The following is a 15,115-nucleotide window of genomic DNA, read 5'->3' as shown; positions in this document are numbered from 1 at the left end:
CTTTCTGCGCTGACATCATATCCAAAAGCAAATTATGCTCCAACCAGAACTGCTATTATCGTGTTAAAATGGTATTTATAATAGAGGAACAAGTTGGAAGTGAAATTAGGTCAATTTGGATTTTCGCATGGATAACCTTTTGACAGAAAATGGAGCTATTTCACAATTTACATAAACTGTTAAACATTAAGCAAACATATTAACAATTCCTTCAAATATTTTTGGTCAGTCGAGTAAAACTGCACTTGCCAACAGTGCACTGCTCAAACTTGAAACTCTTGAAAACAAAAACATAACCGGTAAACCAGCAACTACAAAGAGTGTACTCAAAATGTCAGCATCAATTTATGGCCGCTCGCCGTCGAAAAAACTTTGATAACTTCACACTTTATGGCCCATTTTCCTTTTTCTTTTTTCTTGTCAAAATACATCTGCCAAAAAGACACCATTTGGAGAAACAGATGCGGGATACCATGTGTGGAGAATGAGGGAACAGAGAAGAAAGACAATAAAACTTTCTGAATGCCCCTGAAGTAGCTCAAAGTGGTGGAGAGCTGGGTTTTTACTTTTTTGAAAATAGAAATGTGAACTGGGACTTCTGTATTCTGTCACCTGCAGGCCCGTACATGGAAATTTAGGGGCCAGGGGCAAGAAGGCTCACATGGGCCCCTTTCTAATATAAATTTATAGGAACAGTGTCCAATTCTGGGTCCCTAAATCCCTGAAACCTGGGACAACAGACCCTTTTGTCCCCCCGTCTACTGCCCTGGTCACCTCTCATTCATTGTATGGGTTTTATAAGGCCATAGAGTTGGACAGAAGGTGCTGTAATTGCGTAGATGGTGTCATTGGAATAATATAATGGCCTCATTGTATTTGTCTGTGTCAGGAAAACGCAGAGAAGTGCCTGTTTCTTAGCATATGGCCGGAACAATTGGCTTCCCGTAAAGACATAACCTAATACCCAACCCAAAGGACTTTAACAGATAGGGTCTATGTTAAGAAATGTATGCGCCAGGAGCCGAGCGGAGTCTGTACGGGACTGCTGTGTGGACATATGCTGGACAGAGAGGAAACCGGAGAGCATAGAGGGGAAAAAGACAGGGTGAGAAGACATCTTTAATCTTTGGGGCTGGAGATGCCAAAGTTAACAATACGCAGCACGCACCAGAGGGGGGAGCAGAGGAGGGAGAGGTGAGAGGTGAGGCTGTGAATGAGACACGCCATAATACAAAAAGAGACTGTTTAGACTGCAGGGGGGGCTGTGGAGTGACGTCCATAAGAGTCAAGGTCTTTGGAACCCACAGGAGTGAATGAGAATACAGGACTGTTCAAATGTAACACAAGTATTGTAGTGAAAGAGGTACTCTACAGACCTATGCAATTTTAAATCATACATATGTACAGTGTCCTTATTACACAAAATTGAGTCTTTAATTGAGCTTTAATACATGTTATAATGCTGTTACTAGGGCTGGGTATCATTAAGAAGTTGCAGATATGATACATACTTCGATACAGTGCACTTTCGGTTTGATACGGTACATTTCACACCAATACAGTTCAATAAAAGATAAAGGCTAAATCATGGCTGTGATACTAAATGTCTTTGTTAAACTGCTTCTTGTGCAAAGTTCATATGAAACACAAACATTTTAATCATCAGAACAGTGAAAATATCAAATTTGTTGCATAAACGAGCAACAAAACTGTAGCGCTGTAACAAAACCATTTAGTAAAATATACCAAAAAATACTCTTGGCGATATATCGATACAGCAACCCATGATATCCATACTGTATCATCACGTTAAACAATACGATATATCAGTAATTTCGATATTTTTGTACACCCCTAGCTGTTACCTCATCAAAAACACACCTGGAGTTGTGTTTTGTTTCATTCACCTATGTTGGAGTAATTATTAGTCTGTCTACATTTTCAAAGGTCAAAATATTCTGTTCCATCTGTCATAAAGCTGCAGTTTTCAAGTTAACAGTTACCTTTTGTTCAGTAGAGATTAGCAATTCCAGGGCTGAAATTGTCCAAATGATTCTCATGAAGGAATATGGAGTTTAAAAACACAGTGGAGCACTTCCTGTATTATCACCGAATGCTTTCTGTTTGAGAGAAGAACAGAAGAACCCTAAATATAAGGGATGTACCAATAACCAAAATATCGTGATATCGTATCGTCAAAGTTCTCACAATAATATCGTGGATATTGTTACATCCCTAATCGTGTTTATTTATTTATTTATTTGTTTATTTATTTCATTCATAAAGTATAAAAAGACATTAACCCTCTCAGGCTCAAATTAAATTTTAGTAACAGGAAAAAATCTGATATTTGGGGGAAATGATCATATGGGGCAGTAATATACAATCCTGACTTTTTTTGAGAGAGACCTTCACATCCAGTGCGTTCTGGGATGTTTCAGATTTGCAACATTGGTCCTTTGTGGTAAATTAACACTGAAGACTGAAAATGATATAATGATATAAAATTAACGCTAACTTTATGTGTATATCACTTTTCATAACAATGAAAACAAAAAGCACAGTGTAACAGTGCTTTACAGTGACAGAACAACATCACTTTTTCTTGTGGTGCTCCAAGAAACAATTTTTATCCTTTGTAAACAACAAAAGTATTTTGCACTTCTGGCAGGCCATTTGTGTGTAGCCATTCTTGCACAGTCTGCATCGTCCACGTTTATCAGCATGGATGGGAAAAAAAGGCTTCTGAGTAAAAAAAGCTCATAAAATCTGGATTTGGAGTAAGTATGTAATTGGCATTTAGCTGTTGCAAATCTGCAACACCTGCCTGGAGAGGGTTAACAGTGTCACAACATTAAATATACAAGAAATGAATGAAAAGGAGCAGAAAGAAGAGTCATCGTATGTTATCTGCTCCCTTTTCCAGACAAAACATCAACACTGATTGTTACTTTTAAAACATTTCAAATCAGTACATTTCAGTTCAGTCACAATTATTAATCAAATGTGAACAGAAATCTTCACTTTTATGCACAACGATTTAGTTTCCTTTTTCATTGATACACATTGCACTGGATTTTAAGTGTCTTTTAAATGCCATCATTATGACATAGATCAGAAAATAGAATAATATGGGCCCTTTAAATAGTAATCATGCAGTTGTTGTAGATCAGTTTTCCTGACGCATAAAGATTTACAATTAATCATTAATTATTTATTAACTCCAAACCCTGTGGTAAGCTTCTTCTGTAGCCACAGCTGCCCTGGGAAGGACTGGTAGTAGTGTGGCTGCCAATCTGCACCTATGGCCAATTAGGACTCATTCACAGATAGCAAGTTATTTTGTAGGACAGGTATGATTTTACATTTTAATTTATTCCTCTTGCCTTCATCAATTTGTAACATCAATGTTTAATCATCAAGTCCCTCTTCAAACAATTCTCCTCCCTTATTGCTGTGACCTGTCTTGGATATAACACAGTAGCTAGTAAAGCAAACTGAAACTCACTCAAATGTTGAATAGTTTTTAGGCACTTCGAGGCGTTTGGCTGTGGACTGGCGTGGCACAGCAGTTCGTATAATTTTGGAGACTAAAGATCCGGTCCAAGCTTTTGTGAACTGGCTCTATTTCAGATGCTGGCACTGCTGTTTCCTGGCTTAAGGAGCCAGTGATAGCTTGTGCTGCCTTGCATATATTTTCAGAGGTCAATAAAAATACTCAGCTGCTTCCATCGCTCATGTTACTATTGTAAATCAAAACAATAGTGCGCCATGAAAGTTGCTTAAAAGTTTTAGATTAAAGTGTGGGTGTAGTGGTATAAAGTAAAACTACTGTGAGTTACTGGAGATAATACTGAAACTGTGCAGTGACATCACTCTGGGGGTGTTCTGCGTGTATCTCTAATGGTGGGATGTTTAGGAGTTACCATGGTGATACAATGCACACATTAGCACACATTGTCAAAAAAAGATTTAAGATCGCCTGAAAATAAAGTAGAAAATGGATTTAAACAACACATTTTCAGGAACCTGTGATCAGCGTTCATGGTTCTGTTGAGTTTGATTTTCAACAAAAATGATGAGCGTGAGCGACTGTAAAAATCCTATCTAACTTGTGACTGTGGTTTTATGTGAGAGAGATTTGTTTAAGAGCACAAATCAGCTCACGTCAGCTGAAAATGTCCTAAAATAACACTCGAGAAAATAAAATTAATTTGGTATTTAAAAAAAGAACAACAAAAAAAGTATATTCAGTGTTTTACTTTTGACCATTTGAAAATAATATATTGATAAAAATGATGAACAAAGAATAGTGCAAAGAGTACAGTTTATAATGAGGCAACAGCTCTTGTAATGACCATAACATGACATTGCAGGGCTCCTATTAGTCCAAACAGCTGTAAAACGCCCCTATAGTTGCACACATTGTCGTATCATTATCCCCAGTGCCAATAGCCGTTGATGTTTGTGGGTGACTGTAATGAAGTAGGAGTGAACCCCGTTGGGCTGCGGTTAGATCTCAGACCGGATTCTCATGGCGATAATTGGCTCGAGCGTTAAGGGCCACACCTCGGCTCACCTCCCAAACTCACCGCTTTTTCCACCGCACCGCGTGTCATTTGGGAAAGATTAAAACAAAGCCAGAATCTGACTTAGTTCTCCTTGTCAGTTGCATCAGGCTGAAAATCTACTGCTCGACATGGATTACAGCAGAGGAGTTTGCTTAAAGGTGCACTAAGTAACATTTCTGGTGGAGGGTGTGCCATCTGCTTGTCTCCATGGAGATGTTATTGCGTTTCCAGTATTCTCCCGCTGTATAGCATTATTAAACTTAGCTTTCTCCATGGAAATGGCATTAGGTCAAGTTACAGGTCAGATCTGTGGAGAGGCACCACATAGTAATAATCAGCGTTTTTGTTTTGTTTTTTTTAATAAATCCAAAATATGAGCTTACATAGAGCATTGTTTCCTAAAGACTGGGTCGCAAGAGATTTTTTGGGGGGTTGCCTTGTTACGATCTGCATGTAGGTCCTCGGTAGGGCAAGTTTATATGCTTATTCCTTTCACTACTACTTATTGTGTGAATTGGGATTGTCTGTGCTCACAAAAATGAAGACAAATCACAGAAACAGAATGCTGAAATGCTGTAAAATAAACAATCAAATATCCTCATTCATGTTAAATAATGGTCAAATCCACCTTTATTTTGTGATTTACGAATAATATTGTCTATTGACTATTGAATTGGGTCACAAAAGTTTGTGACTTTTAAAATATGGGTCCCCAGAAAAAAGTTTGGGAAACACTGATATAGAGTACAGCATACTGTGGAACATTCTGACATCCATGGAGACGAGACAGCGGCAGGACCTCCACCAGAAAAGTGCATTAGTCATTATTCAGAAAATAAGTAAGTTTTATGAGTGCATAGGGCAAAAGCAAAAGTTTCTAAAAGTGCAGAACTTATTGCTTTACCATTCTTTAATACATTTAATACAATAATTACTGTAGCCTAAAGCGTGACCCTGCTAATAGTGAGAAGTTTATAGTCATTAACCTTAACTGTAATGACTGAACTTTATTGCTCTGTTTAATAAGAAATCTTTGAATCTACAACTTACAAACTGGACTTTTTAATAAATAAGACTTAGTGGCCATTATTTCATAAGAAGAGCTTGAGGTGAAATCACATGTTTTCGATGTAATAATCCAGTACAGATGTGGCGTTCTTACTTTGCAGGTATAATCCAATTTTAACTCAATATTCTACGATGACTGCAGTCAATCTTATTTTTATGGGACCTTTTTAAAGTTTTAAAGTTTGTCAACCTATCACTGATTTTTTTTTATTATTAAAAGTTACATTTTCTATTACGTTTGGTCTAATCTATGTAGCTCATGTAGGTTGCTTTACATCATTGCTTCCCAAAAACTGGGTCACGACCCTCAGGTGGGTCGCAAGAGATTTTTTTGGGGTCGCCTTATCATGAATCTGCATGTAGGTAAATGTTAAGACATGTTTTGTATAATTTCTAATCTTTTTGTCATTATTTTATTGACTATTTTGCCCCAATATTGCTGGTTCAATTGAATGTTGAAAAGAAAAAGGAATGGGCTACATTTAATGTCCAAATAAGCGACTTATGGATCATTTTATTGCTGTTTCAATTACTGTTTTTCATTGTTTAAAAGTTGAGTAATACTAATTGGTCAGAGACACGATCACTCAGTCAACAATAAAATATCCTCATTAATATTCAATAATGGTCAAATCCACCTTTATTTTGTGATTTATAAATAATGTCTATTGACTTGGGTCACAAAGGTTTGTGACTTTTAAAATAGGGGTCCCTAGAAAAAATTTTTGGGAAACACTGCTTTACATCATTGTGTTTTTAGATATAAAATAACATTATATCAAATTATCAGCAGTTTAAGTAAGCCCATCCTCTTTGCTACTGTAGCCCCGTACACTTCTCTTAATAAATTGTACAACTATTATTCAGTGTTTTCTTCGATTCTCATATGTTTTTTGTTGTTGGTGTTGTTTTAGATTTAGGAAATATAAAAACAAAATCATTTACATTACTTAACTTACCATTACCATTTCAAACCACACAATGCAAGCACCACAAGACAACAAATATTTAACCAAAAGCATCACAAATGAACGATCATGGGAAACTAACACAAACCTAAAACCCGGATATTACAGCCTTCTATAAAATGTATACAAACTTGTTAAAACACCGTATAAGATCTTTGATGATATGGGAGATGTGGCGGTGCTGCGAGCCTTAGCTGTAAACAGTAACACGGTTTACTGCCAGAAAGAAAGCGTCAATTACAAACATGCCTATAGTGGGCAATGCATCGTAATGACTACCATAAAGCTCAGACTTGTGCAGGGAAACCGCAGCCCTGCACCAGAGCTTGAGACCCTTTTCCCACCAGCTAACCGCCCATTTTAGATAATTATACACACTGGCCCCATTATGGCTTTCAGTACATTAGAATAATACATAAGAAAAGTCTGGGATCTGGATTTCTGGACAAATCACTATGCATTAAAAGTGCACTATGTAACTTTTCTCCTGGAGAGTCTGATTTTGTTGGAATCCACAGTATGGCTATTTATTATTCTATATTATTCTATGCTTGAATGCTCAATTATGTCTTGAAAAAATAATCTCCTCGTCTACTGTGAGATCAGCCTTGTACATGGCCTGGTGGGGTCACACGCTTGTTTCCATGGAGATAAATACAGTATGTTTAATGACACAGCTCCACAAAGACAAGCAGGTGGCAGACTCACTTAAATGCACTTAAGATACAGGTCAGATCTATGGAGAGGTGTCACAGTGTATCGTAAGAATGCTTGTTTTTCATCAGTAAAATCATCTGTAATGGAATAAATGCAAAACAGACAAGTGTAATACTGTACTGTGGAACATTCCAGGCAAAACAAACACTTCCCCACAAAGACAAGCAATTGGCAGACCCTTTACTAGAAAAGTTACACAGTGCAATGTTGATGTTTTTGAACTGGAAGCTTAATAATGTTGTATAATCATCAGTACCTGGAGTTATGGTTTGTTTGATTAGAAAGTGGATTGTGGTTACTTTGTTTGGTGAACTGTACAAGCAGATACAGGCCTGGTGACATCTACTGGTGCTTTTTATAACTACAAGCCAGAATTTTGTAGTAAAGTTGTACTAAAGGAAATAACATGGCTACGATGTTAGTGTAATCCCTCAGTGGTCCTGGTAGGATCCATAGCAAAGGAGAAATTCAATTCTGCCAACTGGACAAATGTTTTTTGATTGAATTCGTTTTGCATCTCATCCAAGCTGCTTCTTCAGTTCATTTCTTCAGTTGACGGAACTTAATTTCTCCTTTGTTCTGGTTATCATGTATGAATTAGTATAAAAAGTGCAAAAATAAGATGCTACAGATATAAAAATCATGCTGTCTTACCCAGTCATAAGAGGACTAAAAAGTACAATAGCTGAAAAATGCATAAGTGGATATCAGAAGTCTAGCCAAAGCAGCCAAAGCCTCATTGTGTTTTGCTTTGTCCACACAAAATTGCTTCCTTTGGTTTTGTTTGAACTCCTGTTATTTGTCCATTTCTGTGCACAGGGAGATGCTGGTTCCTCTGCTGCAGGCATCAAGGTTAGTGCTGTAAAATACACTATATATTATCCTATATTATATGTAATGGACTTTGTCCATGTGGGCTTAACGAAAGTAGCAGATGACAAATTTGTGTTTTGTTTTTAGGGTGAACCTGGTGAACCTGGACGAAGTGGAACCAAGGTAAGAAAAGCTTTATTATTGAACATTTATTAATACTGGAAACTCAAATCCACCAGCCTCTTACTTAAATAAGTAATTTTCCTTGCACTGAAATTTAAACTGATTTAGAATAAAGAAAGACAATGAAGAATATAAAGGTGCATTGTAACTTTTCTGGTTCGAGATTCTCCATGGAGATGTTATTGCTTTGTCTGGAATGTTTCAAAGTATGGTATTAAACCTTTCTATCTTCCAAACTAGACCAAGTTAGAGGCCAGATCTTTGGAGAATAATTTGAATAAATATAATGTAGAGTTCTTTAATGTCATACTGTGGAACATTCAATTCAGATTAATGACATAGAAACAAGCAGATGATGGACCCCCAACCAAAAAGTTACACTTTAAAGAATAAGCACAAATTTCTGCATGACATGACATTTAAAAATGGCCAAACTTTGATGAATAATACTATTAGCTCAGTATCCATGGAAACCTACTGAATTTCCATACGGCTTGTAACTGTATTCATTGTACAGTTTATTGGCTGGTGGCAATTTATTTGGTTGGAATAACATCAATTTTCTCCAATTAAAACTGGTCTGGAAATTTAATAAGAATATTAGAATAGCAGGGTGTTTTTACAGTGCACCTGAATATTTTGGATTAAATAGTGTTTTCTTAATTGATTGTGAGTGAGGCAATAAATCACACCACTGCCAAAGAGTAGCTCTGTTCTACTTATGGGAATCAATGGAAATTATCAATTATTTGGACATTTTTAAGCAGAAATGTATGTTTAGTTCACATTGGGGAAAGCACATTCTTGTCATATCTGAGCTTGTGCCTATAGTGTAACTGCAGCTCAGTCCATGGGAGGCCAGAGTTTGAACTTTGGTCCATCACAATGTTCTGACTCCTTTTACATTTACTTTGGCCTGACAAGTGTTTGGATTCAGTCTTATGTTCCTTGTGTCTTTGTTAAAATCTTCACAGATAAAAACAATTTTATGCATTTTTGTTTTGGCCCACGGTTGTCACATTCTCAAAGCACCAGGTTGTCCAGTTCCTCAGTCAAGATTGTGTTTTCATTAGCTTGTCTTCAAGTCTGTTTTGATTAAGTTTGACATGTTTTTCCAAGACAAAATGAAGATAATATTATATAAAAGGCAGCTATCAATAAGACCCTTTCAAAATAAAAGCAACCTCTATTGTGGCATTTCATTTTAAACATTGCAAAGCCAGTTGTTATAGCCCATGTTAACTCCACATTTTCCTTCAAACATTAAAAGGGCACTGTGTAACTTTTCTTATGAGTGGTCTCCATAGACATGTTATTGCTTTGCCTAAATAGAATGTTGCACAATGTGGCATCTTCCATTTCTTGAATACCTTAAAAAACATTCATCCTTAATCATTTCCATGGAGACAGACACACCACACTGTGTAACATTCCAGGCAAAGCAATAACATCTATTTTTTGATTAGTTAGATGTGCACCTTGGTTCTAACAAGACGGGGTACTAGTCAGTGTATTTTGTCACTCTCTAGCCTGGGGGAATGCATAGGGAAGGGCATCTGACCTAAAACATGTCACAGATTGACAACAGGAACAAGCTGACAAATGGAGTTGTTGCCCTTTAGTTAGCATTTGGTTAGCCTTAGCATGTTGCAAAAAGAGACATTTATTTCAAAGTTTGACACTTCTTTCACAAGGCACTCTGGAAATTTACAGCTCTGTCTGCGGTCCCCAGAGTGCAGTTGCAGTTGATCATTCCCACACGGCACTAATCTTTTCTTTTCATATGCCATAAATACAATAGTATTAATAGAGCGTTAAATTATCTCCAGTCAGAAATGGTGTTTTCAAAGACTCCCAGAGGCCTCGCATGGGACCTGACCTCTTGGTTTTTCCACAGCCCCTCAGAATGCCTCTGTGTTACTCAAACTCACATGTTAACTAGAGCCAAGCTGACAGCCCATTGACCTTGGTGAAGGAGGAACAGCCCCTCTTGGCTTATAATGATACTAAAAACTATTTACTACTTTTAATTTACAGCACCATGGTGTCATTTATGCACTTTCTTTCTCTATTTCTCTATTTGATTTGTTAGAATTCAAACACCAAGGTTATAGGGTTATGTGTTAGATTGTTATTTATATTGTCACTATACTAAAGTTTCAAACCTCATCTTGAAAACAAGGCAAAAGCCGGATACCAATTCTGATACGATAATGAAAAAACATTATACAGCATTCTATAATGTACATGTCCTATGCAGACAACTCCAGGCCCTTTACCATGACATCATATCACTATAATTTCAATACTGGTTTTATTATCGATTAGTATAGTATTAGTATAATCAGTATCTAGTATCATGGTATTAATTTTCCCTTTAGGGTTGTTTAAAGCCACTGTCATAGGCCAAACTTGTTTCTTCACCCAAAGCAGTAGAATTGGAGAATACAGTTGCACTTGTGACGGAGTGTCATAACCAGCACTAATCACACTATCAAGCCTGCATGAGATGAGATGCTCTGAACGTGCATGTGCAGTACCTTCTTGTGCCTCAAGGTGTCAGCAGACTCCAGGCCGCTTTCCCATTTACATTAGCTGGCTACATGTAGAGCTTGTAGATTAACGTTTTTGAATTAGAGCTTGTAGATGCGTAAAAGAAAGCCTTTCACCTGGGGCCTCCACGTGGGGCCTGCCTCAGCTTGGCCTGGCTCGGCGGTAACGTGTGCCACTCTTCCTGTGTAGGGAGAGCCAGGACTTCCAGGGCTGCCTGGACTCCCGGGAATAAAGGTAAATGCTTTGCTGTTTCTGTCCTCAGTTGCTCCACAGTGTTGTCCCCATGTCCATTTGCTTTCATTGTACCACGGCTTATTGACAGGTGCAGAGTATGTGAAGTTTTTGTGATACAACTGCATAGTGGTTACTTTTGGTTGTGTTCTAGTAGGTCCTATGGGAAAAAACATATGATTACTATTATGAAGGTGTTTTTTAAAGCAATGTGTTTTTTATGATTGTGATGTTTCTGGAAACTTATACTCAACTGATATTTGAGCCCCTTTATTTTAGTTCTGCCTTGGTTTAGTACTGTTTTAGATTAACTTTAGTTCTCTCCAGTCAGTACTTGTTTGGTTTTGTATTATTAAACCTGATTTAGGTTTGGTTCAATTCTGGTTTAGTCCCTGGATAGTCCAAGCACTTCAGATGAGTAAGCCTGTCATTATAACAACTTTTGAAACACGATATATTGCTACAGAGAAATATTGTGATAAACGATCATATTGAAACTATTTTATGCCACTGACACACGGAAAAATAACACCAGTAAACCAATTTTTCAATATGCTGAATGATTAAAAGAAATACACTTCAACAAATAATTATTATTCTACAGTCTACACCAAAAAATCTTACCTTATTACATAAAAATAGCAAATATCTGCCCATTATTACAAAGAAATTTAACACAAGATAAATTAGATTATTAATAGATATAAATAGATTTCGTATGTTGCACTATAAATCAATATATTAATTATCATGACCGGTCTACAGATGTCCTTTTAACATTGAGTCTTAGTTTAGTTTGGACTGAATAGGCTGCATTTGGAAAAGAGGGATATATTTTGCGTGTTTACATGTTTAGAAATACAATATTCATAATGATAGAATAGTTAAGTTGTCACAGTTGTAGTTGAGTAGTTACATGTGGCAGTTGAAAAGCTTAATATTTTCTGATGAGATCCTTGGTTTGAGACTCACTGGTCTGGATAGAACAAATCTGTGAACAATGTTGAATAATGGATATGGAAAATTGTTTGTTGTATCTGTGAGCGCTCCTGGAATGACATTTGATATTTACTCACACAAGCTGGGTTTTTATAGTCTCTTTATTCAGAAGGTTGACTTTTACAGTGTCTTATAAACCCAATAAGAGATGGTGAAATTGAAAAGGCCTGTTATATATTAATAATATTCTGCCATCTAGAATAGCTATCAAGTCAGTGGACCTTAGAACTAGCCGCTTCACTGCTCTGTGAGGAATGCAGAAATGGCTCAATGGGAAGATGCTTGTTGCTGTTTTGCATGTGTTTTTCCACTCTTTGTGCTGGCACTGTAAAAAAAAACACACTTTCATTCTACTTTATATAGTCCTGTTTTCACTCATGGGCTGAACCATTTGACTAACTACATTCACTAACAATGCTTACAATTCATTCACATGTGCATATTTTGGTGTTTAGTCATTTATTGTGTGTTTAATCGTGTTTATTAATCCCACTTAGGGTATTTATAGGTGTACGCTTCCTGTTATATGCAACATTTAGAGGAGCTTTTTAAATAATATTCATAGTTTTAAATTGTTAAATGGCAACAGTCCACATTTTTCATCATTCAAGTGCCACCTGTAAAGTGTTGAAATCAGTGGTTTTCATATTTTAACGCTGAGTCTGACCTGGTTTAGTACGTGGTAGATTTGGTTTAGTCTGGGTATGCTTTATTCCTGTTTCAAACTTGATTAATTTCGCAATTTTTTACATTTATAGATCTAGTTTAGCCAGTTACTTGTATGGAGGGGAGGTCCTTTTTATTTGAAACGTTTTCATATATACATAAACAATTGAGGATCGCTGATATAAGATGTAAACCCACGTATTTACCGGTTTAAATAATTGTATATTATTGACCGCTGTACCTTTTCAATCCAGATTAAATAAAGGATGAAATTAACGCTGATAACCTATGTCCATTTGTGTGCATGTAGTTCCCAGTGTCCGTGTGCATGCTTCTGTCAGATCTGTTGGCCAAGCATCTTGTGTCTCCAGCTCATTAGCACCAAGTTGGATGAAGTGCTAGCGCTCAGATGAGTGGGACTGTGGGAAAGTGACTAATATCTGCTGTGATGATTTCCAGGGAGAACCCGGGTTTCTGGGTCCACAGGGAGAGCCAGGATTGCCAGGACTACCGGGAACTAAGGTCAGTGCTTTCAGTCAAACTTGTGTAATGTTCAGTGTTTTTGTTTGATTTTTTTATGGCTATTTCTAGCATCTAATGTTAAACTATGTAACTTTTCTGGTGAAGGGCACATACATACACTATATAAAGAAGTGGACAAAGAATATGTCACATCTTTTGGAGCCGAGTTGCATATAAGAAATAGGAATTTATTTATGTACAAAATAGCAAAATAAAAACACCAGGATCATGTAGAGTGGGTTAATACGAACATTTTAAGACCAAAATGACGAGGCTCCCTTCAGCAGTTACAGAAAGAGGAGTGAATTTTTCAAGGTAAAGTCAATTGGAGCCAGAGTGGATGGAGCTGGAAGCTTGCCCATGCTCACTTCCTATTTGGAATGCAGTAGGTTATCAATGTTATGCTATATTCATTATCAGTCTTGCATCGATTTAGTTCTAGGTGTTTTCATTTCTAAAAAAAAGCCTAAAAGTGTAAATGGATCTCCTCCACAGATCTGACCTGTAGCTTGTCTCCATGCACAAAGCAATAATATCTCCTTGGAGACAAGTACATGGCTGACCCTCCACTGGAAAAGGTTGCGTAGTGGACTTTTAATGGCGTTGTCTTTGTTCTACACGCTTTTCAAATTGTACCTGAGTGGCAAAATGGAAATGCAGTTTCAAGAGTAGGCAGAAAGTCAAGGTGTTTTATATCTCAAATCTCAACCCTCTCAGCATAACGAAGCACACAAATAAAGATATCTATCTATGTTGAAAAAAGAAAATGCCTGTTTTAAGTTTTAAAAGTCACTGCTGAGTCTGAGCCTGCAATTGTACCACAGCGCCCTCTTTTGGCCTATTTACTTCCCTTCAGCTAAATGCAATATGTCAATTAATTGTAATGATCTTCGCAATTACAATCTAAGGGGATCTTCAAATACTCTTCATGCTAGAGTTGTTTTTGGAAGGGTATCTTACTTAAAATCTAAAGCCAATATTAAGCACCTTCAGCAAGACAGACAATTTGCTGTAAGAAACCTGAAACCACAAGCACTGACTCAGAATAAGTGTATTTCAACATCTATAAAAAACAGATGTGATTGACTGGTGCACTTGACATGATTTTTGAGTCTGTATTTGCATACTCAGCAGCTCTCTGTAATATTTCAGTGACTTTCCCAAATCTAATGTGCGTTTTCTCACAGGGAGAGAGAGGCGAGCGGGGCCTTCCAGGAAAAGGAGAACGTGGAGAAACCGGACTGATGGGACCCAAGGTAGGTTCATATAGAGGTTATATGGCAAATATACTGAGTAAGTGTTTGAATAATTCAGGAAAGCTTGTGGGTGATTAAGTCAAAAATGAATATCGTGATGTTATTGGGAAGTATAACAAGTCATTTCACATTGGTGAACTTTACACAGCTTTGACAGACCCACTGTACTTGGAACAGTAGTTTTAGGTCTGTATCACAATGCAAGGTGATGCTACTGCAATAATAGAGGTAGAATTACTTCAGTTTGTAGTAAAAACGTCTGCCTATGATCACTTGGGCCAATTTAGCAGGGTGAGGACCAACAAAAATTGGTCTGAGAGCCACAGTCTGGCGCCACCTAGTGTCTCCGCTCAATTTCATTTCTCTCCACCAATTAAGTCAGGAATCAGAATACACTAGGTGGTTCGCAAAAACCCTAGAAGTGCGAGTTCGGGCACCAGCCAGTCAGCAAAGAGCCATACATTCTGTGTTGGCAACGATTCCCGAGATTGAGGATTTAAAGCTGGAACAAAGAGAATGTTTGGTGAAAGACGTTATTACCCTTCTTTCTACGGGATTTGGGAAAAGC

The 15,115-nt window shown here is 37.2% G+C and overlaps 1 protein-coding gene across 1 annotated transcript in view; it reads left to right on the top strand.

Annotated features, from left to right (window-relative positions):
* LOC110159357 (collagen alpha-1(XXV) chain) overlaps nucleotides 1–15,115 on the top strand; it is a 235,444-nt gene that overhangs the window by 209,714 nt on the left and 10,615 nt on the right. Inside the window, exons 15-19 of the mRNA XM_055156054.1 lie at nucleotides 8,144–8,176; nucleotides 8,285–8,320; nucleotides 11,063–11,107; nucleotides 13,229–13,291; nucleotides 14,479–14,547. Coding sequence (XP_055012029.1) covers nucleotides 8,144–8,176; nucleotides 8,285–8,320; nucleotides 11,063–11,107; nucleotides 13,229–13,291; nucleotides 14,479–14,547 — 246 coding nt within the window. The remainder of the gene's footprint in view (nucleotides 1–8,143; nucleotides 8,177–8,284; nucleotides 8,321–11,062; nucleotides 11,108–13,228; nucleotides 13,292–14,478; nucleotides 14,548–15,115) is intronic.

The sequence above is a fragment of the Boleophthalmus pectinirostris genome, unplaced genomic scaffold (assembly GCF_026225935.1).
Source record: "Boleophthalmus pectinirostris isolate CB_2022bp ecotype Guang Dong unplaced genomic scaffold, ASM2622593v1 HiC_scaffold_20, whole genome shotgun sequence".
NCBI lineage: Eukaryota > Metazoa > Chordata > Actinopteri > Gobiiformes > Gobiidae > Boleophthalmus > Boleophthalmus pectinirostris.
This window is presented reverse-complemented; position numbering and strand designations above follow the sequence as displayed.